Source organism: Ammospiza caudacuta, chromosome 7 (assembly GCF_027887145.1).
Source record: "Ammospiza caudacuta isolate bAmmCau1 chromosome 7, bAmmCau1.pri, whole genome shotgun sequence".
Classification (NCBI taxonomy): Eukaryota; Metazoa; Chordata; class Aves; order Passeriformes; family Passerellidae; genus Ammospiza; species Ammospiza caudacuta.
This window is the reverse complement of record NC_080599.1, coordinates 19719273-19743990: the sequence shown is the minus strand read 5'-3', so window position 1 is coordinate 19743990 and position 24718 is coordinate 19719273. Positions and strand designations below refer to the sequence as shown.

At 40.8% G+C, this 24718-nt stretch overlaps 3 protein-coding genes across 7 annotated transcripts in view; 2 read left to right on the top strand and 1 right to left on the bottom strand.

The window, feature by feature from the left end:
- The first annotated feature begins 278 nt into the window (after positions 1 to 278).
- On the top strand, positions 279 to 3176 carry LOC131560259 (14 kDa phosphohistidine phosphatase-like). The gene is made up of 3 exons (XM_058808926.1): positions 279 to 475; positions 1315 to 1439; positions 2990 to 3176. The coding sequence occupies exons 1-3, from the start codon at positions 346 to 348 to the stop codon at positions 3080 to 3082; spliced, it is 348 nt and encodes a 115-aa protein (XP_058664909.1). The 5' UTR covers positions 279 to 345; the 3' UTR covers positions 3083 to 3176.
- A 3893-nt stretch (positions 3177 to 7069) lies between these two features.
- Positions 7070 to 9057, bottom strand: METTL18 (methyltransferase 18, RPL3 N3(tau)-histidine). Of its 5 annotated transcripts, XM_058808850.1 has the most exons (3): positions 8858 to 8905; positions 8647 to 8780; positions 7070 to 8557 (listed from the first exon to the last, which is right to left on the bottom strand). In XM_058808850.1, exon 3 carries the CDS (start codon positions 8431 to 8433, stop codon positions 7393 to 7395), a length of 1041 nt encoding a protein of 346 aa, XP_058664833.1. In that variant the 5' UTR covers positions 8434 to 8557; positions 8647 to 8780; positions 8858 to 8905; the 3' UTR covers positions 7070 to 7392. The 5 variants fall into 5 exon arrangements, with proteins under 5 accessions (XP_058664833.1, XP_058664835.1, XP_058664832.1 ...); XM_058808852.1 differs by lacking the exons at positions 8647 to 8780; positions 8858 to 8905 and adding an exon at positions 9006 to 9057; XM_058808849.1 differs by lacking the exon at positions 8647 to 8780 and having other exon boundaries at positions 8858 to 9049.
- Positions 9058 to 9776: 719 nt separating this feature from the next.
- FIRRM (FIGNL1 interacting regulator of recombination and mitosis) overlaps positions 9777 to 24718 on the top strand; it is a 16444-nt gene continuing 1502 nt past the window's right edge. Inside the window, exons 1-21 of the mRNA XM_058808193.1 lie at positions 9777 to 9816; positions 10524 to 10612; positions 11851 to 11955; positions 12503 to 12640; positions 14418 to 14580; positions 14907 to 14991; positions 15503 to 15641; positions 16090 to 16170; positions 16504 to 16568; positions 17896 to 18044; positions 18534 to 18642; positions 19149 to 19335; positions 19657 to 19739; positions 20125 to 20176; positions 20436 to 20525; positions 21192 to 21377; positions 22021 to 22143; positions 23026 to 23121; positions 23539 to 23652; positions 24053 to 24157; positions 24406 to 24486. Coding sequence (XP_058664176.1) covers positions 9780 to 9816; positions 10524 to 10612; positions 11851 to 11955; positions 12503 to 12640; positions 14418 to 14580; positions 14907 to 14991; positions 15503 to 15641; positions 16090 to 16170; positions 16504 to 16568; positions 17896 to 18044; positions 18534 to 18642; positions 19149 to 19335; positions 19657 to 19739; positions 20125 to 20176; positions 20436 to 20525; positions 21192 to 21377; positions 22021 to 22143; positions 23026 to 23121; positions 23539 to 23652; positions 24053 to 24157; positions 24406 to 24486 — 2277 coding nt within the window. The 5' untranslated portion in view covers positions 9777 to 9779. The remainder of the gene's footprint in view (positions 9817 to 10523; positions 10613 to 11850; positions 11956 to 12502; positions 12641 to 14417; positions 14581 to 14906; positions 14992 to 15502; positions 15642 to 16089; positions 16171 to 16503; positions 16569 to 17895; positions 18045 to 18533; positions 18643 to 19148; positions 19336 to 19656; positions 19740 to 20124; positions 20177 to 20435; positions 20526 to 21191; positions 21378 to 22020; positions 22144 to 23025; positions 23122 to 23538; positions 23653 to 24052; positions 24158 to 24405; positions 24487 to 24718) is intronic.

Sequence of the window (24718 nt, the reverse complement as noted above, 5' to 3'; positions counted from 1 at the left end):
GCTTTAATGCTTCTCTTGACTTGGGGATTTGTTGTCAGACGGTAACAGAACCATCTTGGCGTTTCATTGAAAACAGAGAAATAGTAATTTATTTCTTTTTAGGCAGATGCTGCGCTGCTATTTTTAAGGTTGTATGTGGCTACACAAAAGTGATCTGCAGAAGCGCAACTTTGCAATTTGACATAACGATGGAACTCGGCTCGTTTTTATCGGCGGGCACCTGAAGGCGCCCACAGCCGCTGCCGCCCGTCCCCTCAGGGCGGGCCGCCCACAGCCCGTCCCGCCTCACGGCCGCCATGGCGCCCGCCCCGCCCCGCGCCTTCCCGCCCTCACGGCGGCAGCGCCATGGCCGCCGTGCGGGACGTGGAGATCGACCCTGAGGGCACCTTCAAGTACATCCTGGTGCGCCTGCAGCGCCCGGGAGGCGGCGAGCAGCGGGACATCGTCCGCGGCACCAAGGCGGCCGAGTTCCACAGTGCGTGACAGCCCGCGGGGCCGGGCGGGCAGCGGCCGCAGCGGGGCCCCAGCGGCGGTGGGACGCGGCCGCCGGACCCCGGCGGGTCTGAGGCGGAGGGGGAGCCCTGCCCTAAACAGCTCAAAAGTCCCCTTTTCTCCACTTTCTGCGTCCCCTGGGTGATGGGAAAATTTGGGGCTATATATCTGTCATGTGCTGTTTTGGAGCCCATTTGAAGGGAATGAGGAGGTGTCTTTGCAAACCGCGGGCCTGAGGGTAGATAAGGGCAAATACTGAGAGGTGAAAAAAGCAATGGAGGGGGAACCATAAATTCCCATGGAATTCCACTCATTGACACAGACTTGCTCAAGACTGTGTTAAATCCCTGGATGTGCAGAAAAAGAACAGAGACAAAAGGAGAAAGAAAAAAGGTGGGAGGTACACATTAGAAATGGGGTCTGTTAGGTGGCTGGGGAAGTCTGTACCTTTAAAGGGAAAGAGAGAAGAGAAAAAGTGATAATAAAAAGGAGATTGTGTCTTCTAACAATTTGAGAGACCCCACGGGAAGTGCCCATGACCTCTCCCTTCATTCAAATAAAGTTACAGGATTCCTCTGTATCCTTTGTGAACATAAACCTCTGGTATTAGTGGATTAATTTTCCTGACAAAATCACCTTACTTTTGGAGAACAATATACTTACTAAATAACAAACTAAACGGCTTTAACTGCAGCTTTTCTGTGCCTCTGAAGAGAAACCTCCCTGCCTCATAGGTGAAATAAGAAAGTAGCCAAAAATGAGTTCTAGACTATGTAATGCCTAGTTCCTGTTCTAATGTCTCTCACCATTCTTCTTGTGCAGATCATATATTTGAAAAAGTAAATCCTGAGATGGAAAAGCTGGGATATGAATGTAAATGCCTTGGAGGAGGGAAAATTGAACATAACAGCAAAGACAAGAAAATCAGGGTATTTGGGCTCTCAACAGTAAGTGCATCTCTCATTTTCCTTCAAATGCTTCTGTCTCTGATGCTGTGTGATTTTTAGTTAATAGCATGATGAGTGTTGGCAATTTACATCACATTTCAAACATTAGCTGGAAAAATTACCTGGCTCACTTGTGAGTTAAATTAGAAAAACCATGGTTTTAAGGCAGGAGAGCTGTATTATTAATCTAGCTGCCAAATTAAGTGTTAGAGGCAGTGGTCAACTCTTGCAGTCTGAGATACAGACTTTATCCTCTGCTGTTGGTGCCTTGATGCTCACAGAGGAGCATCAGGTAAAAGCAGAATTTTGTTGCCATCAGGGCTTCTGTCAGGTGGAGACCCTGAGGCTCAGATCACCTCAGTCCCAGGTCAGAAGTTAAAATATTAATTTTATTGGTTTAATGCTTCTTTTGACTTGAAGGTTTGGTGTCAGACTCTAAAACAGAAGTACCTTGGTGTTTTATTGAAACCAGAGAAATAGTTACTAACTTCTTCTGGAGCTGTGCTGCTATTTTTAAGGCTGGATGAGGTCTTCAAAGTGGTTGCCAAGGCGAGTGAGCCGTGGATCTGTTGCTTTCCAACTGACATAACTGTATTATCTGTTATTTTTGAAAAGCTTGCATTTCATAATGCATCAACTTTGACCTTTTCAGTTTAAATGCTTGTTTATTTAAGCTGTTCCTCTTTGGGGCTGTCACTGATGAATAAGAGTATGTTTTGTTTGATAATACAACCTTGGACTCTTTTTTTCAGTATTCTAAGTAAACTTTCATGTGAAATGTTATGGGGGAAAAACAACCTGTAAATCAGAGATTTCTATCTGTGTACTGCACTGTTGTTATGTGTAGTTCTGAAATAAGAAATCAAGATAACTCTGATCATGTAAGACAATAATGGAAAAGCCACTTTCGCCACAACTGCCTTAAATTTCAGTGAAACAGTAACACTGTGACCAGTGATTTTTAAATCTTAAATTTTAGATTTTAAAATCTAAAATCTAAAGGGCTAAAAACCACATGGGCCATCTGACCTTACCTGGGAGTTGCAATGGCTGAAGAGCACAGATACTTAAAATTGTGCTATTATCAGCTGAGGCAGGATGGGAAATAAATAAAACATGAAGGCTGTGATTTCTTTAGTGGCCAGAGTAGTGCTCAAATGCTCACACTTGTTTGCTTATTCCCTTTCCCTTCAGCTGAGCCAAATCAGTTGTTTGTATGCTCACACATCAAAGTGGGTCAATGCAATCTCTGTGGTTTAAAGCAACATTCCATAAATACAGTGCCTGATGGGTTGGGAACATTTTAAAGCAAACTTTCTGCTGGAGAAATTGTGTAAAAAATGCATTTTATATGTGACTCTATCTCATTTATTTTCTGGAACTTCAGTTTGGGGAGGAGGGAAGTGGAGAGGATAATAGAAAAATAAAACATAATACTACAAGAGTATCTATTTTACAACTTTTGATTTGCATGTGAACAATTTTGTGCTGATAAGAACTGAATGGTTCTGAAGACTTAATGTCCATGTGCAATTTGTTCTGTCTTGCAGGGCTATGGAAAAGCAGATCACTCAGTCACTGTAGAGATACTGAAGAAAGAATATACAGATTATGAAATTACATGGTCAGATGACAAGAAATAAACTTGTGAGCACAATGAGCAGTTCCAACCTGGTAACTGTGAGCTGCACTTTGATAAATAAAATTGAATGTGTGCTCTATGTGTGTAACCATCAATCTGGAGTGAGTGGACTCTGCCATAGTTTGTAATATAATCCTCAGATGTATCTTATTTTTTAGATCATTGTGCAGAATCTGGAGTTCTAACCCTTTTTCCTGACCTTTTGATGTGCCCTTTAGTTAAACACCCCCACACCACCTTACCTCTAATTTGTTTTCATCCAGTCCCATTTCACTGATCTATTGTAGGATACTTCAAACACCACTGGGCCAAACCTGTTCACTGGTCTTCAGTGTTTTCAATTTGTTTTTCTATTACTCTTTAGGCTTTTCACCTTTCTTACCCACTATCCTAATTTTTAAAAAAAATTGTTGTGGAGGGTGCAGTTGACTGTTACAGTTCTTCAATGATCCAAATCTTTGATTTACTCAATGATTTTAAAATCTAGTATTCTGCAGAAGTAATAGTCAAAATATTTGATTTTCCTGTAAGAACCTTCCCTAGAGCAGACTGGTGGCAATGTAAAACTTCTGCTTCTTTCATTCTGATTCCCCTGGACTGCTTTGATTTGTGTGAATTTAATAATGCTTTTTTCTTTTTATTTTCTTAGCAGTAATTATTTCAAACTACCTCCTCAGTACACCTAGACAAGTGCCTGAATTAGCAAACATCACCCTCTTGTTGTGACAGGATGTTGCCTTTTGTTTGTTGTAAATTTACTTGTTAGTTTTCAGGCTTTTTGTTTCATGATACTTTTCATTTAATTCGTGGATTTATTGACTTGCTGTCTTGAAGGCTTGCTGACTTGCAGAGGTAATTCTGGATGATGATATATTCTAGACGACTGGTATATTCTTCCCTTTTCTGTGGTTCCTACTTGCACTTACCCAGCAGTACCTGGTGGTAGAGGGAAGCCTTTTCTTTTCAGCATGCAAGTGATTCTAACAGTACAAACCAGGAAATCTGAGACACTTCAGGCCAGTTTCTATCACCAAAAATCCTGCTGTTACTCCCCCTCTTACAGCTGTGATCCTTCTGTGCTTTTGTTTCAGTTGTGGAGAGGAATTTTCTGTTCTCATCCTCAAACCTTTCAGTCCAGTCCTCACCAGAGGAGTTCCAGGGTCTCCACCCCAATAATCTCAGAGGAGAATGTCCTAAACCTGGTGCTCCAGGTCTCTTGGTTGGCACCACATTCCCTCACTTGCAGCCTGGATTTTCCCCTCCACCATCCTTGCCTCCTTTTCCATCTGCTCTTTTTGCTTCACTTTGAGTTCCTGGTTGTCTGGCTGCACTTCAAATACTGTGGTAATGATGACAGGATTGATTTTACTTAACAAGATTTTGATTTCAGTGCCTTAGAACCAAGAATAGCACACAAATCAGTAACCTGCAAATTGGGCACTTCCCAGTTCCATGATCAAGGGCTTTTTTTCCCCTAAGCTTTAGTAAAACAACTGTAGCTGCCAGTATACAGACTTGAGTTTTAAATAGCCTCATTTCCCAAAACTGGCAAATAGTCTTCAGATGGAAGTCATCAGTTAGGGATAATTGTGTTAAAACAAACAAGCCTTTCAATTTAGTTTCCTGAGGTATTTAATGACTGATTTTAATCTTTGTCTCTACAATAGTTACAGGAAAGACATAACTTACATTGGATTTATTATTGTAATGACGTGTTCAAAATGTGAGGGGAGGAAAAACAGTGATGATTTGGAGTGAGCTGATCAAAACTGAGTTACTAGCTGATCTCTACCTTTTATTTCTTCATAGATTTTAATGTGTCATTAAAAAAAAAATACTTTGAGGGACCTCCCAGTTCAGTTATTTTTTTAGTGCAATGTCATTTGGGGCAATTTAATTTCCTTGGTCATTAAGTAATACATACAAGTGTTACAAAGGAATGAAAAGTTTATTTTCTTCTATTCCAGTTTGTGAAGAGGAGCAGGACTCTGGTTACTAGGGTGGTGAGGATTTCTCAGATAGTGGCAGCCTTAACATAAATAAGGGAAATTAGTATTATTTGAAGTTAAAACATCAACAACCTACAAAACTAAGTGTTGAATTCTGTTTCCTCTCAGCATGTACCTGCTGAATTCTAACAACACAACTCATCTCAGATATGGAAATCCCAATGCTAATTGTGCTGATTTCACCTGAGAAAAAGCATCTTCCATTTTCTAATCAGATTCTGAAATTGGAAGCTAATTATATTGTGTGGGGGTTATTTGTTTTGCAGGTGTGCAGTCACAATAAGATTGTGGCTCTGCCATTCTTCCCTTGAAGTCCTAAAAATTCTGATTCTGTATTTGCACAAAACCAGCTGTGTTTGAGCCAAATACTGAGTGAAGGCACAGTAATTAAACCAAATACGGTGAGTTTGATAGTGGAATATTATCAAGAGGAGATATTATACAAGATTTTAAGTACTTTCTTAATTTATTCATCCAAAATTACATGAGATTCTTGTTCCTAACCATATTCTTTGTAATATTTTTTATTACTTGAAGTATGGTTCTCTGGAACTGCACTAGACTAGCAGGTGTAGAACAACCTATTCAGTGCAAGCCATGATTTATCTAAGAATTGAGTTTTAAAAATGACAAATGGTAACCCATTTGTTTCCAGCATCTGTTTTGGCAGAAAAAAGAATAAAAAGAGCTGTTAACAGTACCTTCTTGATTTGCCAAACCTAAAACTTTTTTTGTTCCTCAGTCTGTAGTCAGCAGTTATCATCACTAAGTTTCAGAGTTGATGCAGAAAAATTCCAAAGCACTGTGGCAGTCATGGCAAAACTGACTTTGTTCTTCCCTCTCCTATCCTGAGAGGCTAAATCCAGTAGTTTCCAAAGCATCCCTTCAAAATACCCTGAAACAGTAGTGAAGGCTCTTCTGTGAAGTACAGGAAATCCTTTACAACTCTCTCTTAATAGCAGCAGGTTCAAAACAGGAACCTTGGGATTGACTTTGGGCCCCTTCAGTGATGGAAATGTGATGGCATAATTAAAGTGATTTAGATCACTGCTGTGCTATGTTCCTTTCCATCCTCTCAGACTGTTTCCTTCTGCTCTACACTGAAGATCCTTGCATCCAGTTCACAGCAGTGGTCACTGCCTCCAAATTTATATTTCTGCAAGGGCATATGATAAAGCAGCTAAGAGCTCTCTGTCTGGTTTTGGCCAGGGCAAAACATGCAGTGGATTTCCTTTTTTTTTTTGTTTTGTTTGAATTGCCAGTGGCAGTGAGTGCTCAAGACCGGGTTGTGTAGTTCTTTGGGGCTTTGTCTGCAGTAATTTCTTCAGCAACATCACTGAAGAAATTTCCCATTTCTTCAGCCTAGGGAAGTGCCTTGTATTTGAGGCTTTTCTGAGTGCTTCTGTCCTGCCAAACTGTGAAAAGATTGAAGAGGTGTGGATGGATGTTCAGTAGTACCCCCAGCAAGTTTAGACAAAGGGGAAATTAATTTCTGGAAAAATCATGTTAAAACAGTACAGCAATCTATTAAACTCCTGTAATAGCTTAGTTTATCTCCTTTTCCAATTATCTCTAAAGCTCAGTTCATCATCCTCCAGTATTTCATTTGTAGGCATGTTGGTTGGTAGAAGGAACTTACCTTGTGTAGAATATTCTTTCAAGTCAGCTTCTAAACCAGCATGGCTTTTTCTAATTCCTTGCTGAAATTTTCTTAGCCTATGACAGAATCTAAATACAAAAATTTACAGACTACACTAGTTAACATTGTTACACTCTTTAAAGGGCTTGAATAAGTTATGTGTGCATTGCACATGGAAATATTACATGGATTTCTGAGATCCCCACGAGTGATAAATACAATCACAACTCCCTCTGCTGGCAAAGCAGCAGAGCTCAGAGGAGTGTGGTCCCTGCCTGAATCTGGCTGCAGATTGAGAAAAGCCTCTTGCACTAATTTTGGATGCTAAATTTACCTCATTCAGCCACAATATGTCATGTATGTCATTCCTGTGATGTACAGTTCTCCTGCTGACAGAGAATGTGAAAGCCTGGCTGGAGACAATGACTTGCTTAATCTTATGTATAAATTAATTATCATAAACAGATGCTGCTTTAAACAGAACTCTATGCAGAGTTAACACCAGAAAGGTCTCTCACTTCTAGTCAAACACCAGAATTTGTCAGACATTTCCACAACCACCATCCTTAATTTGTTAAACCAGAATAACAGAGGAAAAAGCAAAGAGAGACATGAGGGTTAAAACATTTTTGAGTTATTTTTTGGAAGATCATTAGTTTAATTTTAACAGGAATTTTTAAAGGCAATTTCCATAATGCATCTCTGCAGACCCTGATCAATTGTTTTAACCAAACTGGTTCTAAACACATTTTTATCTTCAATGAACTTCTCAAAGAGAGAGACACCACCACCAACCCCAAAATAATGCACTTTGCTTGCCAAATACACACGGCCATTTGCATCCAGGAGCTGAGCCAGTGTGTCATGCAAAGCACTGTAGTAGTCAGGGTTGTAGATGGTCTCAGAGGTGAGAATTACATCATACTTCAAACAGGGTTTGCTGTTTGACAGGAGCTGGCTGACTTGAGACCACTCTCCAGAAAAAAATCTGCATCTGCTGAGCACATCAGGTGAGCTCTCTGCTTTCCTGGGCCTCTTTGAAGGAGGATTGCTGGCTTTTCTGTCCTTCCCACTCCTGCCTTCACTGATACAGTTGGCCACCACGTTAGGCAAGGTTATTTCATCAATCACTGTGCTGTTGTAGTCCTGAAAATGGACTCTGGCAGCTTCACCCTGTAAAGCAACAATTCCCAACAATCCAGCCCCACAGCCAAGATCCAGTACAGTCTTGTTGGTAAATTCTATCTCAGCCTCAGTCAAGTAATCCATGAGATCAAAGGTGCATTCCCAGATTTTCAGCCCTCCTTCATAGACTCCTGGGATGAGATCAGAGTGAGAAGAAACACTTTTGGACACAATGCCTTCGCTGTCAGCATCACCTGAACAAGTCCTTTCCACCACAGACAGCTTTACATGAGACAGGCCCAATACTGTTTCCATGACTTTATTTTCCAATACTTTGTTGAGGTCTTGGGGAATGCTGTGCTCCTTGGCAGCTTTAACACAGAGGTTTTTCTTCAAAGCTGCCTCATCCTGGTGCTTAGCAGCAGCCAGCTTTGGGCTGGGCTTTGCTGCAAGATCAGCATTTTCCCTGCTCTTATGTGTAGATTCCTGCTTCTGTTCTGGAGAGCACAGCAGCAAGAAGTGAGCATCTGCCTCGCTGTTCTCATTTTCATCAACAGCAAAATTAAACTGAAAATCCATTTTCAGGAATTACGATTTTTAAAAGCTTAATTTATTACAGCCAAGCTTTTATGTAGGTATTGTTGCAGGACAGAGTATTTCACCGGTGCAGTATCAGACGTCTTGCCAAGAGCCAGGTGAACTGCTGCTGGAAATAAGAGTAAATAGTTTTATGTATCATTAATATCAGCACAAATCTATTTTGTCTAGTTGTAGCATCCTGATTTTCATTACCAGGCTTCCCTGGAAAGCGGTGGAGTCTCCCTCTCTGGAAACATTCCAAATCCACCCGGATGCATCAGGGACGCTGCCTTGGCAGGGCGGTTGGACCGGCTGATCTCCAGGGCTCCCGTTCAACCCTAACTATTCTGGAATTTTAAAAACGGCTCTCTAACCACTTAATTTTATTAAAACACAGCGTCACAGCTGACCCCATCCCACATACCGGGCAAGGGAATTAGGACAGCTGCCAGCTCGCGTTTCAGACTCCGCGTTTCAAAGGGCGCAAACCGCTCGGAGAGGCCCCGCAGGCCGGGCTGGGGGCTCCGGGAGCGTTTCCCACCCCGCTTTCCCCGCGCCGTGCCCGCACCCACCCGCGGCCGCCGCTCTCTCCGGGCCACGCTCCGCCATCCCCGCCGCTCCCTCACGGAGCCGCTTCCGCTTCCTCGGGCGGGCGCGGGGCGTTGTGGGAGCGCGGGCGCCGCTCCCGCCGCTGCCCCGCGCTGAGGGGAGCGCGGCCGCCGCCATGTCCCAGGCGGACCCCGAGCAGCTCCTGCGGGAGCTGGACGGCTGGGACTGGGAGCTGTGCCGCCGGGAGCTGCCCGCCGTGCTGCCCCGGCTCCTGATATCCTTCCCAGCAGGGCTCGGGGTGGCTGTGGGAAAGGCACACGAGTGGTGCTTGTTGGGGGGTGTTTGCTTCCTTCGGAGTTCCACGGTTCGAGAATGTGTGTGAGGGAGAGCGGTGGGACCTTTGTGAGGGGCTGGGTGCCGGGAGTTTCGCTGGAGACGGGTACAGCCTTTCCCTGGAATAAAAAATTTATAGAGTCTAGAACATCGCGTGTGGTTCATTTAGCACTGTAGGTAATCCCCGACACACCTCTCACCTATCCTCCCAAAAACAAAAGAAAGCCAAATCCCTAAAAAAACCCAAACCGAAAAAAAACCCAACAAAACCAATCCCTCAAGACTTACTCTCTAATACATTTTGGAAATACTTTGTTGATCCTGTGGATACTCCGGGCTGTCAGCCTGCGTTGGTTGTGGAGCATCCCCAGCAATTTCAGTAGAAGTCGCTGTGGCTTCTGCAGATGCTTTAAAGTTAGCCTTTATAGCAGAATAAGTTTGATTTTCTTTAACGTTTTTACTCAATGTATGCAGAGTCTGAGGACTGGACTGAGCATATTCGTAAGTAATGGCTAAGAAATGCCTCTTCCTGTGGAGCCCTGTATTGCAATTGCATTAAAATTAAAATCGCTGCAGTGCTTAAAATGCTTCTGCTACAACTTTTCGGAGCCTTCAGCAATCCTGCTAGACCTTGTATATTCCACTAACTGCACATTGAATAAGCTTTATAAATGCCCCTATAGAAACTCTGCATCTAAGGCTGCTTTTTCCTTTCTGCCACTTCTGATCTTTAAATACACAAAAAAAGTGTTTCTTATCTAGTGTTTTATTGTCTTTCGGGCTGTTATCTTCCCGGTGACAAAGCTAATAGTTTAAAGAAAATTAGGCTTATTTGTAACCGTTTATGAGTGTTGCTAAAATTGTTACATTGCATATTATGTTGCATTATAAAACTTGCTACTGTTTGCAGTTTGGAATGTGGCAAATTGTGGATCTGCAGGCTTGGCAGTCGTGCTCAGCCTTCAGCTAAGTTTAGTCAGGTGTGCTGCTTTTTTTGATGGGTTTGTGCATGTTGGAGCTATTACAGTTCCTTGATTTTTCAGGTCATGTATGTGTGTTTTCATGCATTTCAGATAAGGCAAATGTTCTGTTGCCTGTCTCAAAATCAAGTACCTGTTTTGTTTTTTGCTTTCTGCAGTTCTTTATTTCCTCTGGTAGGTTGATGTATATTTCTGAGAGTTACACATTGTAAATGTTTTTCTTTGCAGGTATTTTGAGGATCCTGACTGAAATGTTTTTGCCACATATCAGCCTTGAAGATGTGGAACAAAGTTTTTTCTCAAAAGTATTACCTAAGGTAGGACAGCTTCCATTAACTGTGGAATTTTCTGTCAGTCCAGGTTAGAACCTGCTTAGATTGCAATGATTCTTCTTTGGGGTTGCAAAATATCTATGGGATACAAAAATTGAAATTTACTCATTAAGAGTTTTCACAGTGTTGTGTTGAATTGTTTCTGTGATTGTTCTTGTTCTTTACAATAGGGAGAAAATCAAATATGCAATGTTCTACTTTCTATATTCAGCAATAAACTTGGCTTTTATTTCTTTCTGAAAAAATTGGGCTTTTTGTAAAATTACCAAGGTGGAGAATTTTTAAGTGAGGGAGCTTCTCAGGACAAGTAAACTGAAGAGCTCACCACTCCCATATCACAAATGAATGTTGTGAAATTTGTGAATTAATATAGTGAATAATCTTTTAGACCATACTGACCTCACACGTGTTTTCTTTTTTTAATAAATGGTGGAGAATTTTGTGCCATAGGTGTGTTAAAATCAGTGCTTGCATTTTAAGTGAAGTAAAGAGGTGCCAAATTACTGATTTAAGTTTCAAGACTCAGCTTGTCCATTTTAAGAAGCCAGTAAAAAGCACTTGATTTTCCTTTCTCATATTTTATCTCAAGTAACAAGTTTTTGAAGATTACAAGAAAATTGTCTCATAATAGGCATATCCTGAAAAAGGATCACTGTTTATCCTGCATGTGCCTCACTGTCTTTGCAGTCTCAAAAGTAACACTCATCCAAAAACCTCAATTAAAGTAGAAATAAATGTTGTCTGTATGTCACAGACATTTTTAATGTATTCAAAATGTTAATAATCATTTTCAACAAGCAAATATTTTTTCTGAGACAAAATGAAAATATTTTTTAAAATTATGTGGTTTTAACTAAGTAAAAATCTTTGGTATAATAATATATTATATTTAATATACCATATTAAATAATATATAATATTATTTATTATACATTATCTGTATAAATTAAATATATTATTAATGAATAATATATAAGACAGCTAAAATGTCTTCTGTCTATAATATATACATAAAAATGGTTTTTACTTCTTGTTATATCATGCTTTATGACTGAAATGCTGCAAAGTGTTTTCTGCTGTGAGTTCTCTCTGTGCCTCCATGCCAAGGCAGCAAGCAGGTATACAATAGTGTTATTATTTGTTATTAATTTTTTAATCTTATTATTTATTATTTTGTGTACCTTTGTAAGTAAAATGTTTCATTTTTTGTTGTGTTTTCCCAGACTCTACAGTTCTTTGATAACTTGATGTGTGAATTATGCAGCAAGGCCAAAGGACTGACCAGCCAGAGTACAGAGTTATGCAGTACTGTGAGGAATCTGCTCCAGGCAAGTCCCATCTCATAAGCTGTCAAAATAATGTTTACATCACTCTTTGCTTTTACCTAAACTGCTAAATTACTAATTACTAAAAAGGTTTTAAGATGTTTTTGGTGGTTAAAATGTGATTTAATCTTCCTTTGTATTTGAAGTTCAGTTAACATTTTGTGAATGTTGTGATTTGATTACATCTAGCATGTGATGCTAATAATAATTTTAAAAAATCATCTCAAATTCTGCTCCAAGTCCCTCCTGCAGATGGAATGTGACTCCCCATATTTAAAGAGTGAACCTGGCACCCGTTTATACAAATGTCACTTCATTCTGAATTTTAAAATTCAGAATAATAGTGAAAGAAACAGGAGTTTTCATGAAGAGTACGGTATGGAGAAAAGGGTACGGAGAAAAGCTCTGGAGCTTCATTCATCTTTAACAAACTTATTTATACAAATAGCAGTGAGCTTTAAGTGCCATAAAGCCCAGGTGTATTTCAGCTCAGAAGAGATGCTTTTGGAGGCATTGCAGGAGTGTTGATGGTGTTCAGTGTTGATCCCAGACGGTGGTGCAGCTGCTGGAGACGCTGACGGGCTGCGTGCGCTCGCTGTGCTCGGTGCAGGAGCTGTCCCTGCGCGGCATCCGCTCCCTGCCCTCCTCCCTGCTCTGCGTGGTCAAAAGCACCTTCACTCACTGCAAGGTAGGGCTCTGCTGGCAGCACAGGAATCCTGCTGCTCCTTGGCTTTTGGGAATGTAGGAATGGAAGAATCCATGTCTGGGTGGCTGTTTGGGTCCAGTCCAGCTAGCTACGGACCCCAGCCCACACCATCTTACATGGACAAAGGGAGAAGACCAGAAGCTCTTCTCCACGTGGGGACAAATGTCCTCAGTTTGTTCCCAGGAGAACCACCAGATGGAAAGGACCCACAGGGAAAAAAGAGGCCAGGCCAGCTGTCTCTAAGGGGTTTTAAGGGCTGGGAAAGGGGGCTGGAGGAGAGGGACTACAGCAAGTGGGACACAAGTGAGGAGGGGCAATGGGAGGTGTAAATCAGGGAGAGACCACCACACTGATGCTTGGGGGCCCATGGAAGACCATGTGGTGATAGGATACAAACAGCCAGTGCAAACAACTTAATAACTATTTAGTGCAATACAACAGGGGAACGCTTCAGAAGATGATCTTATTTTGAAATCATGCTGTTGTTGAAGTATAGTTGTAAGGTGACTCCAATGTGGGGAATAATGTGCTCTGACTCCATGATTCAGAAGGTTGAACAATTGTTTTTTTAAGGTATACTATATTCTCCTAATACTATGCTATATTGCATATTAAAGAGATACTATACTAAGGAATATAATTATGATAGTTTTGATATAGTTATCAAAAGAGATACTAAAGGAAAACCTGTGATTGTCTGAAACAATCAGGACACAGCTTTGACCCAATTGGCCAAGGAATCAAAACAACTTTCACTGGTGTCCAATTAACAAATCACTTTGGGTAAATAATCTCCATAACACATTCTACATGTGCCAAACAGGAGCAGTGAGTAGAGATAAGAATTGTTTTCTCTTCTTGTCTGAGGTTCTTAATGCCTTTCCCAGGAAAAATCCTGGGAGAATTACATCTCTCTCTGTTCATCTCTCTCTGTTCTCTGTGAATACCACATTAAAGTATTATTCTTTTAATTTTAGTTGTTAAGTTGTTTTCAGACTGCACTGAGTGCACAGGTACAGAGATGATTTTTCATCTGTCTGCCCAGCAAATCTGACCTGCTGGTGAGAAGCTCACACTGGGCTGTTTCCATCCTTTGCATCAGTGCTAACTGAACATTCTGCTCATGAGCAGAGTGCTCTGAGGCATCTGTGCAGTGATGGCTACAATATTTACAGAGCTACAAATGGCAAGTTCCAGAGTGGATTGAAAGCTGAGATTAGCAGGTTTATGTTGGTTACAGTGAGCACTGTGTATCAGTTTCAGATATGGACTGATCTGGATTTTCAGGTGCAACAGTAATTCCCTCCAAGCATTGAAAATAATACAAGATTAGGACCCGCTAACTTCTGGTTGCCTTTCATTTTAATATTTTTAATACTTCTTTCTTATGGGAACATTTACATCAGTTTTCCATGTCAGGACACAAACTCAGGTGCCATATCTTTATATGGTAATTCTAATATGAAGGTGTTGGGAAATCTTTGGAATGCTACTTCCTTTGCTGCTGACATTGTCAAAAATTTGGTTCAAAAATATGGAGGTCTGATCCAGCCAGACCTCATTAGTTTCCCACAAGCTGCAGGTGAACATATTTTATATTGAGTGCTCAAGGGCTGTGTATTGAGTTAAAGTAGGTACATCTGTGCCTTGTTCTTTTTCTCCAGAGAAATGTATGGCAAAGCTCTTGATGCTTTCTGCATGTGAAAAATCAGGCTGTGAGTCCTGAGCTGTTTTACAAACCTCTTCCTCCCCATTTCAGGACAGTGAATCAGTGTACTATGGACACCTGCACTTAATTTCTGACCTCCTCCAATCCATGTTCAAGGAAACTTACTCCCTTCAGAAACAGCTGATGGAACTGGTTGATCTGATTTCCATAGACTCTGCTTCCACTGAAGATGACATCACATATATGGTGTCAGGTATACATGGATTTGATACTTTTTTAGTCTTACTCTGTCCTTTTTTCTTTGGAGAGTATGTTTGAAATTTTAAAACAGGTTCCTGAGTGTTCTCAGTTCCTACTGTCTGGACCAGCTTTTCAGAAAGCAGCATTTTGAACCTGAAATATTTCCATTTTTCTCCTGAAGCTGTAGGAATATTGTGTAGATTTGTAGGACAGGGGCAGCACCTAAACACTGAGCCATTTTCCTAATGTATGTCAGTGTGCTGGTATTCTCTCAGTATTCTTTTGGGATTGCTGTGAACTCATAAATCTGATTTAACTCTGTTGCTGTTATTTCCTTAGTAATCCACACTGTGCTGGAGATCTGCTCTGTCATTTCCAATATGGACCATGCTCTTCATGCCAATACATGGAAGTTCATCATCAAGTATGTAGCTAAACTCTTTGGGTTTTATTGTGGTGTAGTTTTAAATAATGAATCAATCAATTGCTTTGTGCTCAGAGGTTCTAATAAAATTAAAATGAGAGAATTTAATGCAGCTAGTAAGGAAATTTAGCTAGGAGCACTGCCAGTGAAAGTAGGTAGGAATGGGTATGAAAAGTTATAGAAACTTGATTTTCTGGAATTAAATGCACAAGAAAATTTGCAACACTGTTGTCTGAGTGATGACATGAAGAGGTCTGACCTGCAGTTCTGTTGATGTTTTTACCTTGATTTTGCTCTTTCAAACTTCCATCCTGACTCTGCCCTGGGTTTCAGTCATGGCCATGGAGAAGGTTGTTCTCTGAGTTTCTGCTTTCAGTGCTCACAGATATTGCACCAATCACTGCTGTATAAAAGGCTAAATTGAATAATTACTCATTTGGGTTTGTTAGAACTCATTGCATGATCACTTCTGACAGTTAAATACCTGTTTATATATATTCCTGTCATTCAGGCAAAGCCTGAAGCATCACTCCCTGCTGCAGTGCCACCTGAAGCACAGTGACATCCTCAGTGGCCTGTGCAAGGACATTCTTCTTTCTTTTGACTCCTGTTTGCAGCTGGCTGAGCAAATGAAGGTGTCAGAAGTACAGGTGAGTTAAAAAGCTCCCAAAGCTGCCAGTGAACTTGAAGAGGAGAAATTCTTTGTGCTGTATTATTGCTTGGAGTAATTTGGTTTGGGTTTTTGGGGATTTTATTTATTTCATGACAGAATACCTTTGAAAGCACATGAAAATGAGGCCCACAGCTTTGTGTAGATTGAGGATGTTTTAGTGAGACACTAAATTTTCACCATACTAGGTGAGAATTTGTCTTTATTTCCTAAACTGACAATATCCCAAGGTCAGGCAAATCCTTAATATTGCTCTGAAAGTGCTGAAGCATACACACTAAATATTTTTAAAGTTTTCCCCCCTTAGCTGTACAGTCTGTGAAGAATCAAATGTGAAATAGGGTTTGAACACTGTTAGCAAGCTAACTTTTATTTTACTCTCTATTAATTACTCTAAATTAACTTTTAGCACTGCTTCTTTTGGGCAGGAGGGCACTGACTTCAGGCTGTTCCAGAGGACAGTGAAACTGTGCAGGTTCTTTGCTAACTCCCTTGTACACTACACCAAGGTAGGTTTTAATACTTCAGTTCTATGTTAGTATTAAATTTAAGCCTCTGGTCTGCAGATGGAATCATTTTCTACTGTATAATATTTTAATGATTTACAGCTGTCCCATAGGGGCAGTATAATTAACATCCAGGCATAACCTGCTTTAGTTCTTCCACCTGTAAATGCTCACAAGCCTGTGCAGGATTTCTGTTGGGATTTCCCAGAAAAATAAACTGGAACAGGTTGTTTCATGCAGTGGGACTGAGGAGTTGGTAGGAGATGTGCAGTAATTAATGTAATTAATAATGGATTTTATTTTAAAAGTATCACTCAATATTGATGGCTTTTGCAGGAATTTCGTGCCTGCCTCTCTGATTCTTGTTCTCAGTTACATCAGCTCTTTCTTCAGATCTACAGGTATGTGAAGTACAAACAATTGATTATTGATAGTATCTTAATAACATTTCAGTATTACATTCTTAAATTACAAATATTTTGATGTGTAAAAATGCACTTCTCATTCATGTACTGAAAGCTAAAATATTTTTAATAAATTAGGTGGTTTAGTGTTTTATAGTTACCTTAAACCCTATTCTTGATCAATACTGTGCATGTCCCATAATGACAAACAATTAACTTCATAGCAATTATTTATGCAAGATTTATTAACAAATTATGTGTAGGATATGCAGAAAAAAGCCTCTACAACTAAATGCAGGTGTCAGCAGTGCCTTTTGACAGATTGTTTCTACTTTAAGACAAAGTTTGGAAAAATTTGTCCTGGAGAAAGAGGGGATCAGAAATAGTGTCCTGAAATTTTTCATAACTTTATTATTGTGTTAATAATCTTGTGGAATCTCACAGAAGGACTCTGGTTCTCCTGGAAGCAGATACTCTTGTAATGCTACACTTATAAATGTCTGCAAGAGTTTTATCACTTTTCTTTCAAAAAGTTTGGTTGCTGCAGTGGTTGGGAAGCATAAGAGAACCCAGACTTTATACTAATAATTGTTTATTTTATGAAAGGGCTGATTTCTGCCCTTTGTTGGAATTCAAACCAGGCTCTGTGGTGAGATGTGCACCTGAGTTCAGTGCATGTTCCACTGCAAGATGGGGTGGATATTTTTTTTATGAGTTTCTTCTTCTAAGTTTACCTCCCCTTGTAGGTTTTTCCCAAGTGGAAGGTTGTAAACTTTTATTCACTCAGGGAGTAATGAGCAGGATTTTTGAGTAGGAAAGCAGCAGTTTTACAGTTCACTTTATAAGCTGCAAGATTATAAGGTTATTTCATTATCTTTTCCTTTATTCTCATATTGGTAATTTTTTTCTTTTATTGCTCAAGGTGTTTTTTTTCCTCTTCAGAGAAGCTGTGATACCCTTTTAGGGTCATGTGTTAAGTTAGTGCTGTGATATTTATGGCTGTAAAATCATGTATAAAAGTGTTTTCTTGGCTTTTCCCTTTCACTTGACTCTTTGTGATCTGATATGTTTCTTCTGAGAGATGTTATGTATTTTACACACATTTTTCTGTGAGCTTGTAAGGTTTTCTTTAAATGTTTAGTAAAATATTGGATTGTGATGCTTATTTTAAAGGCTGGATGCAGAGTTATAACTCTTGAGCTATAACATTTTAAAATGGGGAGCCTTTTCTGTTTTTTATTTCACAGGAACAAGGAAATAATGAATTTGCCTAAAAATGCTACTGAGAATATTTAACTTTTTTTTTTTTTCCATTTCCCCTCAGCAAATTTCCTCCCAGTCTTTATGCTCCAGAGATCTTGGAAGTTCATCAAGATGAAATATCCCAGGTTTTTCTTGTGGCTCTGGACCCTCTCATCACCCAGCTCCTTCCCTTTAGTCCTTTCATGGAACAAGTGTTAAGTGAAAATTTAGGTGGGTTGAAAGTGCAATCCCAGCATTGACATTTTGACTTTCTGGACCATAATATTCTGTACTCACTTGCTTGTTTCTGGTTTTTCTGTAAGTGCTGTGATAGAGCTGATGGCCTGCTAATTTGGGTGGATTTTATAACAGATAATTTATGTTGTGGCTGGATTCATCTTTTCCAAAGTACTCATAGCAACTTCACTGTTAATCTGATTAGCAGAAATCCTGTCAATTCTGTTCTTTTACATAATTTCAATCCACATTTGCCACAAACTTTCAAAGATGGATTTTAAGACAGCTTTTTTTCATAAAGTAAATATTTTCTGTGAAAAGTAGCACGCCTGGGAAAATATCAGTTTTTTGTCTCAACAAGCTCTTCTTGATTTCTGCCCTCACCAACATCTCACAATTCTGAGACAGCTCATCAATTTGCCTCTACACTTGCTTACAAGCCAGCTTACACACTTTTCACACTTGAAACCCAAATTTCTACAGGTCTCCCTCCTGAGCAGCAGCTGCCCCAGTGTCTCCTCCTGCTTACCATAATGGACAAGCTGTCCTCTCAGCCAGAAGAAGTGCAAACTCTCTGGAACACAGGCAAAAGGTACAAAAAAGGTTTTTATTTTAGTTCTATCACCACAGCAGTCAAACAGGCAAACAAAGGGGCTCAGCTGCTGCAGCTTCCTTTGCAACTGAACTTGGAAAATTGTCACTATGGATTTCCATCCTTGTGCCAAGACTAACAGGATCTGATCATTGCCTCAGGAGTGAAGGATACAGAGACAGAGATGGCTTTGTTTTTTCAGGGAGGGAGTGGTATTTAATGTACTTGTAGGGTAGGAATAAGGCTCTGAATGTAACTAAGTTAAAGTCTCACACTTTTATGCCTGAACCCTCTAATAATCACTTGAACTGGGAAAAGAGGAAGGCAGTCAGCAGCATGAATCTGATGTAAAAGCACTGAAGTTATTGTTATCTTTTCTGGCTGAAGACAAAGATTTTGTAATCCCAATGTTGCTTGCAGGATTTGGAACTCAATATCTGTAATTAAACTGTTCTCTTTTTCTCTTTTTTTTTTTTTGTTTTTTTTTTTTCCTTTCCCCCTTGCAGCCTGTCTTTGTTGTCAGCTCTCTTCCTCAGTTTCCAGCAGTGTTGTGGGGAGCTTTCTCTCCCTGTGTGTTTGCCACAGGTGCTCAGTCCAGGACAGCCAGCAGTTCCCATCAGCCTCTATCACTATGTCTGTGTCCACCTGTGCTCCTTCATTGCTTCCACACTCCCATCACACTTCCCTCAGCTGGTAAGATTGGCTTTTGCTTATCAATTTGCTTATCAAGCTGTTGTGATGCATAGGTGCTGCTTAAAAAGAATGGGTTCTTTCTAATGAAAAGATGCTCAGAGAGAACCATCTCAGAGATGGTTTTGTAGAAATCAGCAGTTGCATGGCTGGAATTCAGTTACACAGCAAATGTCACTTTTGGGAAAAGGGAAAAGAAAGTTTATGAGGACCTCAGTGGTCTTGCCAATTTTTATTCTCTTTCAGAGTAGGGAATGTTATAAAAGTTTAATGTTTTCTTTTCTGTGGTATTCAGGCTGTGGTAATTTTGCTTTTTCTCCTCAGGAGCATGCCCTGCTGGAAGCTGTGCTGGGTTCCAGTATGATCACATCTCTGCTGGCAATGGACTCCTGGTGCTTCCTTGCCAGGTAACATGCTCCTAGTACAGTCAAGCAGGTTTCCCACAGATCCAGTTCATTCTCTTGTTGTTGTACATAATTTGCAGTTTGCTTGAGAGAGATTTTTGTAAGACAGAATTGTCCCAGACTTGGATTATTTTCAGATACAGAACATATTTTGAAAATTAGGAATAGAAATGGCTTAGCCATTTCTATGTTCTTGCAAGCAAGAGGAACACAGCTTCTCTCTTTAATAACTGATTTTTGAAATGGTTGTCTCAATTAAATTGTGTCTCTGCAAATCAAATTTAAATATGTTAGAAGAAATTGCAATTTCTCAGACCAGATTTATGATATTTAGTCTGCAGAAGAATAGGAAGTACAGATTCACAAGCTGCTGTCTCTCATGTTTCAGGTATGGAACAGCTGAGCTCTGTGCTCACCATGTTAATGTGATTGCCCACTTGGTAAGAACCACAGTTTTAAGTTTCTTGAGTGCTACCAGCAAAGATTCAAATGGAGATTTGAATTCTGCAAACTGGCTTAATAATTAGCAGAAGTAGTACAGTGAAAATACAAACCCATATGCCCTGCTTATTTCATTTCCAGTGTAACTGCTATGATCCCACACAGCAGCTCTCAGAATATCCTGCAAAGAATTTGTTTGCTCAGTGGTGATTTTTCCCTCAGTGTAATGAGGTGCATTTCTCTTTTACCCCAACGCAGGTAAAGGCTTGGCCCAGTGACTGCTGCCAGGTCCCTGCCCTGGCTGTGCTGCTGAGGAGAATGCTGTTCCTGATGGCTCCAGAGCATCAGGCAAGTTCAGCACCAGCATCTGCTGCTGTCACTAGAAGAGATTTGAATCAGTGCCCTGTGTTCAAATATTCCCTTTCAGTTCTGGACAAGTGACAAGATGTTGAGTGCTCACTTGCTCCACTTGTTATTACTTAGTCTAAGTTATTAGGTCACTAAATTATCATTTATTGTGGGTCCCACTTTGTGCAGGTGTGCTCTTTAAAACAAGAAAAGCACATTGACCTTTCTAAGAGTCTTGCTGGGTAGCAAGAAAGTCTTTTTTTAACAAAGTATGAAAACAGCACATCTCCCCAGATTGGCTGAAACTGTGTCCTGTCATTGCATCTGTGACATCTCATGATATCAGGTGTCAAGAGGAGTGTCCTGTCCTGTCAGTGCCTCTCTGTGTACCCTGGAGGGGCTGAAGCCACTTCTACTCACTAGGGCCAATGCTTCAAGCAGCTGAAAGAATCAGTTGCTTAATCATTCTGATGTCTTGTGTGTGACAAGTGGCAGTTTCTAAAAATTTTTCATATTAAAAGATGGATTTTATTGAAATACTTTACACAGTTTTTTTTTTTCACATAATTAATCTGAAGCAAACCAGCAGTGCATTCTAGTTTCTCGTCTTTCAGGCTACCAAATGGTTTTCTGGTCTGTTTAGATTCTCTTGCCTTTTGTTTCCAGGTGGAATTTGCTCATGAATTTCCTCCTGAAGAGGTGCCCAACTTGGCTGTGTGGCAGCACGTGTCCCTCAGAGCCCTGAGCCCTGACCTCAGGGCACAAGTGTCGTCTCAGCTGTGCTCGGCAGGGCTCCAGCGGTGCCGGCAGTGGCTGAACAGCGGCCGAGCCTTGGGAGGGCTCCCTCCTGTGGTGAGGAGATTTGCTTCTCTCTGGAAAAATGACTGAACTCTCGTTTTTCAAAGGATTCTGTTGTTATCACCTCAGTTCTCTTATTCAGTTTGCTGCACAGCTTTTTGCCATGCCTAGCTGGCATGTGCATAAGCAAGATCTCTCATTTTAATGTTTTCTTGTAGTATGCAGCACCTTAGGAGCTCTGCTGTGCTAGTGGAGGTTCTGTGATTCTCTGTGTTTGCTCTCTGGCTGAGCAGATCTATTTTTCTTCAGAATTTCTCATTTATGCTGTACCTTAGCATACAATTCCTCTTCAGTTTTAAAACCTGCTGGTTTTATGCAGCATCAGTTCTGAAAGATGCTCACTGGTCTCTTTGATGAAGGAACATGAGAAACCAGAGGCTTCCACATGAAATTGCTACTGCCAGTGCAGCAAATGACCTGCAGTGTGTGTGAAACTCACAGGAGCCATGGATGGTCTCCCAGCTCTGGAATCTTTGTTGGCTGCTCTCCTGCTGGATTAGCTGTTCTGAACAGCTGAGGCAGCACATTGGGCTTCTTGCCACCTTGTATCATTTTAGATGTTTCATACGAGCCTGGGGTTTTGGGTTGGTTTGCATGAAATGTGTTCTGGTTGGTCTCACACTTTTTTTCCTCCTAGAACACTGCCCTTTCTGCCCTGCTGGCTGCCTGCAGTTCTGCTGATGCCACTCTGGAGGCAGAACTTCAGATATCTGTCCTGGGAATGCTCAGTCAGTTCTGGTCTTTTCTCCAGGCTAAGCAGGTAAGAGAGTTTGCTGTTCCAGCAGTAAAAACATGTCATGGTGCTGTTTCCTCAGGTTGTTGTTACTCATTTGTTTGACTTAGATTGGGCTGTTTCAGTAGTGTACCAGTGCTGCTCTTAGCTGGTTTATCTGTAGGGCAGGATGAGCTCTGGGAAGCTTGAGTTTGAATTTCCTGAATATTACATATTTGGTTCCTTGTTACTCCATCTGTTACTCAGTGTCACATTCAGACTTGCTCAAGGAGAAGCCTGAAATACCTGATTTTGTTTCATACCAGTTACAAATTCAGTGTATTTTAAATATTCATCAGAATGTGACCAAAAACTCAGGGTGATCTGATTAGATCACAGCCCAGCACATGGAGACACACAGGGACAATCACCCTCCTCCCAAAGTGCTCAAGCAGTGTCCTTGTCACCATGGACATGTTCATGGCTGCAGCTGCATAAAGCAAAGGACAAAAGGATTGTCAGGGTTTTCATGCTCCAGATTAAAAAAGAAAGTTTGAGAGAGGGAGTGAAGAGCCAGCAATATGCCCCTTCAGAGGTCTTTTCAAACCTCAGCCATTCTGTGAAGATATTTGGCAACTGAAAGTGAAAAGAAACAGTTCAGATAAGCTTTAGGTGCTTATTTTAGTGAGTGGTGCAAGGAGAGGAGGGTTAAGAAACGTTCTTCACAAAAATCAAAGAAAATGGGCTCATAAAATATGACCACCTTGAAATACTGATATGATTATTTCAATATTTTCTTTGCTGCTTACAATGCAGTGTTTTATATCAGGCTATGAATTTTGGAAAGCTACTGTAATTTGACATTCTCTCCTAAGCAGTTATTCCATGAGCTAAAATGCAATGTTACTCATATCTTGTGCTCTCTTCAAGGTCTCAGATGAGCCATGTCTCCAGAAGACACTGTGTTTATTGCTTCATCTTTTGGAGGTTTTCATCCAAGCATTAGATGCTCAACTGATGACCCAGGTAAAAAAAAATCCTAAAACCCCCAACACCACCTTATGAATAATTCACTACATGAAAACCAAGTTCTTTGTGATTTGTTGAAATCTCAAATGAGTTATTTCATGCTTGGGCCTTCTCTTAACAAGGAAATAATCTTCCTTGATTACTTTCCTGGCCTTCAAACCGAGCACCTGGCATTTTGGGAATGCTTTTGAGAATCTCTTTCCTGTGTAAGATAATTGAGATCTAAGGAAGTGCTTTAGGGATAATATTCATTTCTTCCTAAAATGCCCCCTGCAGCTTTATCCTGGCCAGTTCTGTTGGAGGTGCAGCAATTCCTTCAGGTTTCTGAGCTCCCTGTGTTTGGATTTAAAGATGAGCTGCTCAGTTTCACCTGCAGTCAGTCTGATGGGCTCTGCTGGGGTTTGTGTCCTGCAGGTGTTTGCACTGCAGTCATCCCTGCTCCAGCTGCATCCCCCAGATCATGTCCGTCTGGCCATGCTGGATTTTCTCTCCTCCATGGGAAAGGTGTTTATTCCACAAGAAGCACAGGTAAATGGAATGGTGGCCTTAGTGAAATTGCCTTGTCTTTTGATAAAAAGACTTTTATTTAAATATACAGTTAAGGGATCGAGTTCATTAAATAGATACAGGAATGCCAGGACAGTTGTCTTGGATTAACAGTCTGCAGCAGGTTTATTTTTCCTCAAGATGTGCTGAGTGCATGCAAGATGCTTCAAATGCCAGTCCTTTCTCACTGGTGAGAGGCAACAAGAAGTGAGAATAGAATGTCACCTCCCTCCCAGAGGTTCTTCAAGCAGACAGGGCAGTAGCACTCTCACATTTCCCAAACCTGTCCCTCAGTCTGAGAGCCAGCCTTCAATAATAAATCATGATGGTGAGATATGCTCAGCTAACTCTTGGGAACTGCTGGCTGTTTGTTCTGTTGCAGAGGCAGGTTGTGCCCCAGCTGTCCTGTCTGTTTGCCTCTCTGCTGGCTGACCAGAGCTGGCTGATTCACCAGCACGCACTGGAGGCATTCACACGGTTTGCAGAGGTGAGCAGAGCACAACTCTGGGTGCAGGCATTTGGTTCTGTTAACTTCTCTTGTACACCAATTCTCCTGACCCAAATCTGGATCTGGGTTACACACTGAAAGTGCTGAGGGCTGGTGCAGGTGGAAGAGATTTCAGGAGCTGGAAGTGAAGAAGGGTTGGGCACTGGTTGCTTAGATTGGTTACAAAACATCTATTTTGGTCCCTTGTTAGCATGAATGTACTGAACAACCAATAACATTTTTGACAGGAAACAAGACATGAAGATGTTGTTCCTTGGTGCCTTAATTCTGAAGAAGCCAAGAACAAAGTTGTTAATTTTCTGGCTAAGGTATGTGTATTGTTTAACCATTTTACTGCTATCTTAGTTGATGCTGTACATGTGCTATCAGCAATACACAGCATGGATCTACACTTGCATTATCTGCATGGCCATTAAGTAACTTTAAAATAAACTGAATGGTTGAACTTCTCTACTTGCTTTCATCAGCAGAATTAGCAACTGCCTTTCCTATGCACACTGGTCCTCCAATACTTTCAAAAAAAGCAAAGCATTTATCATC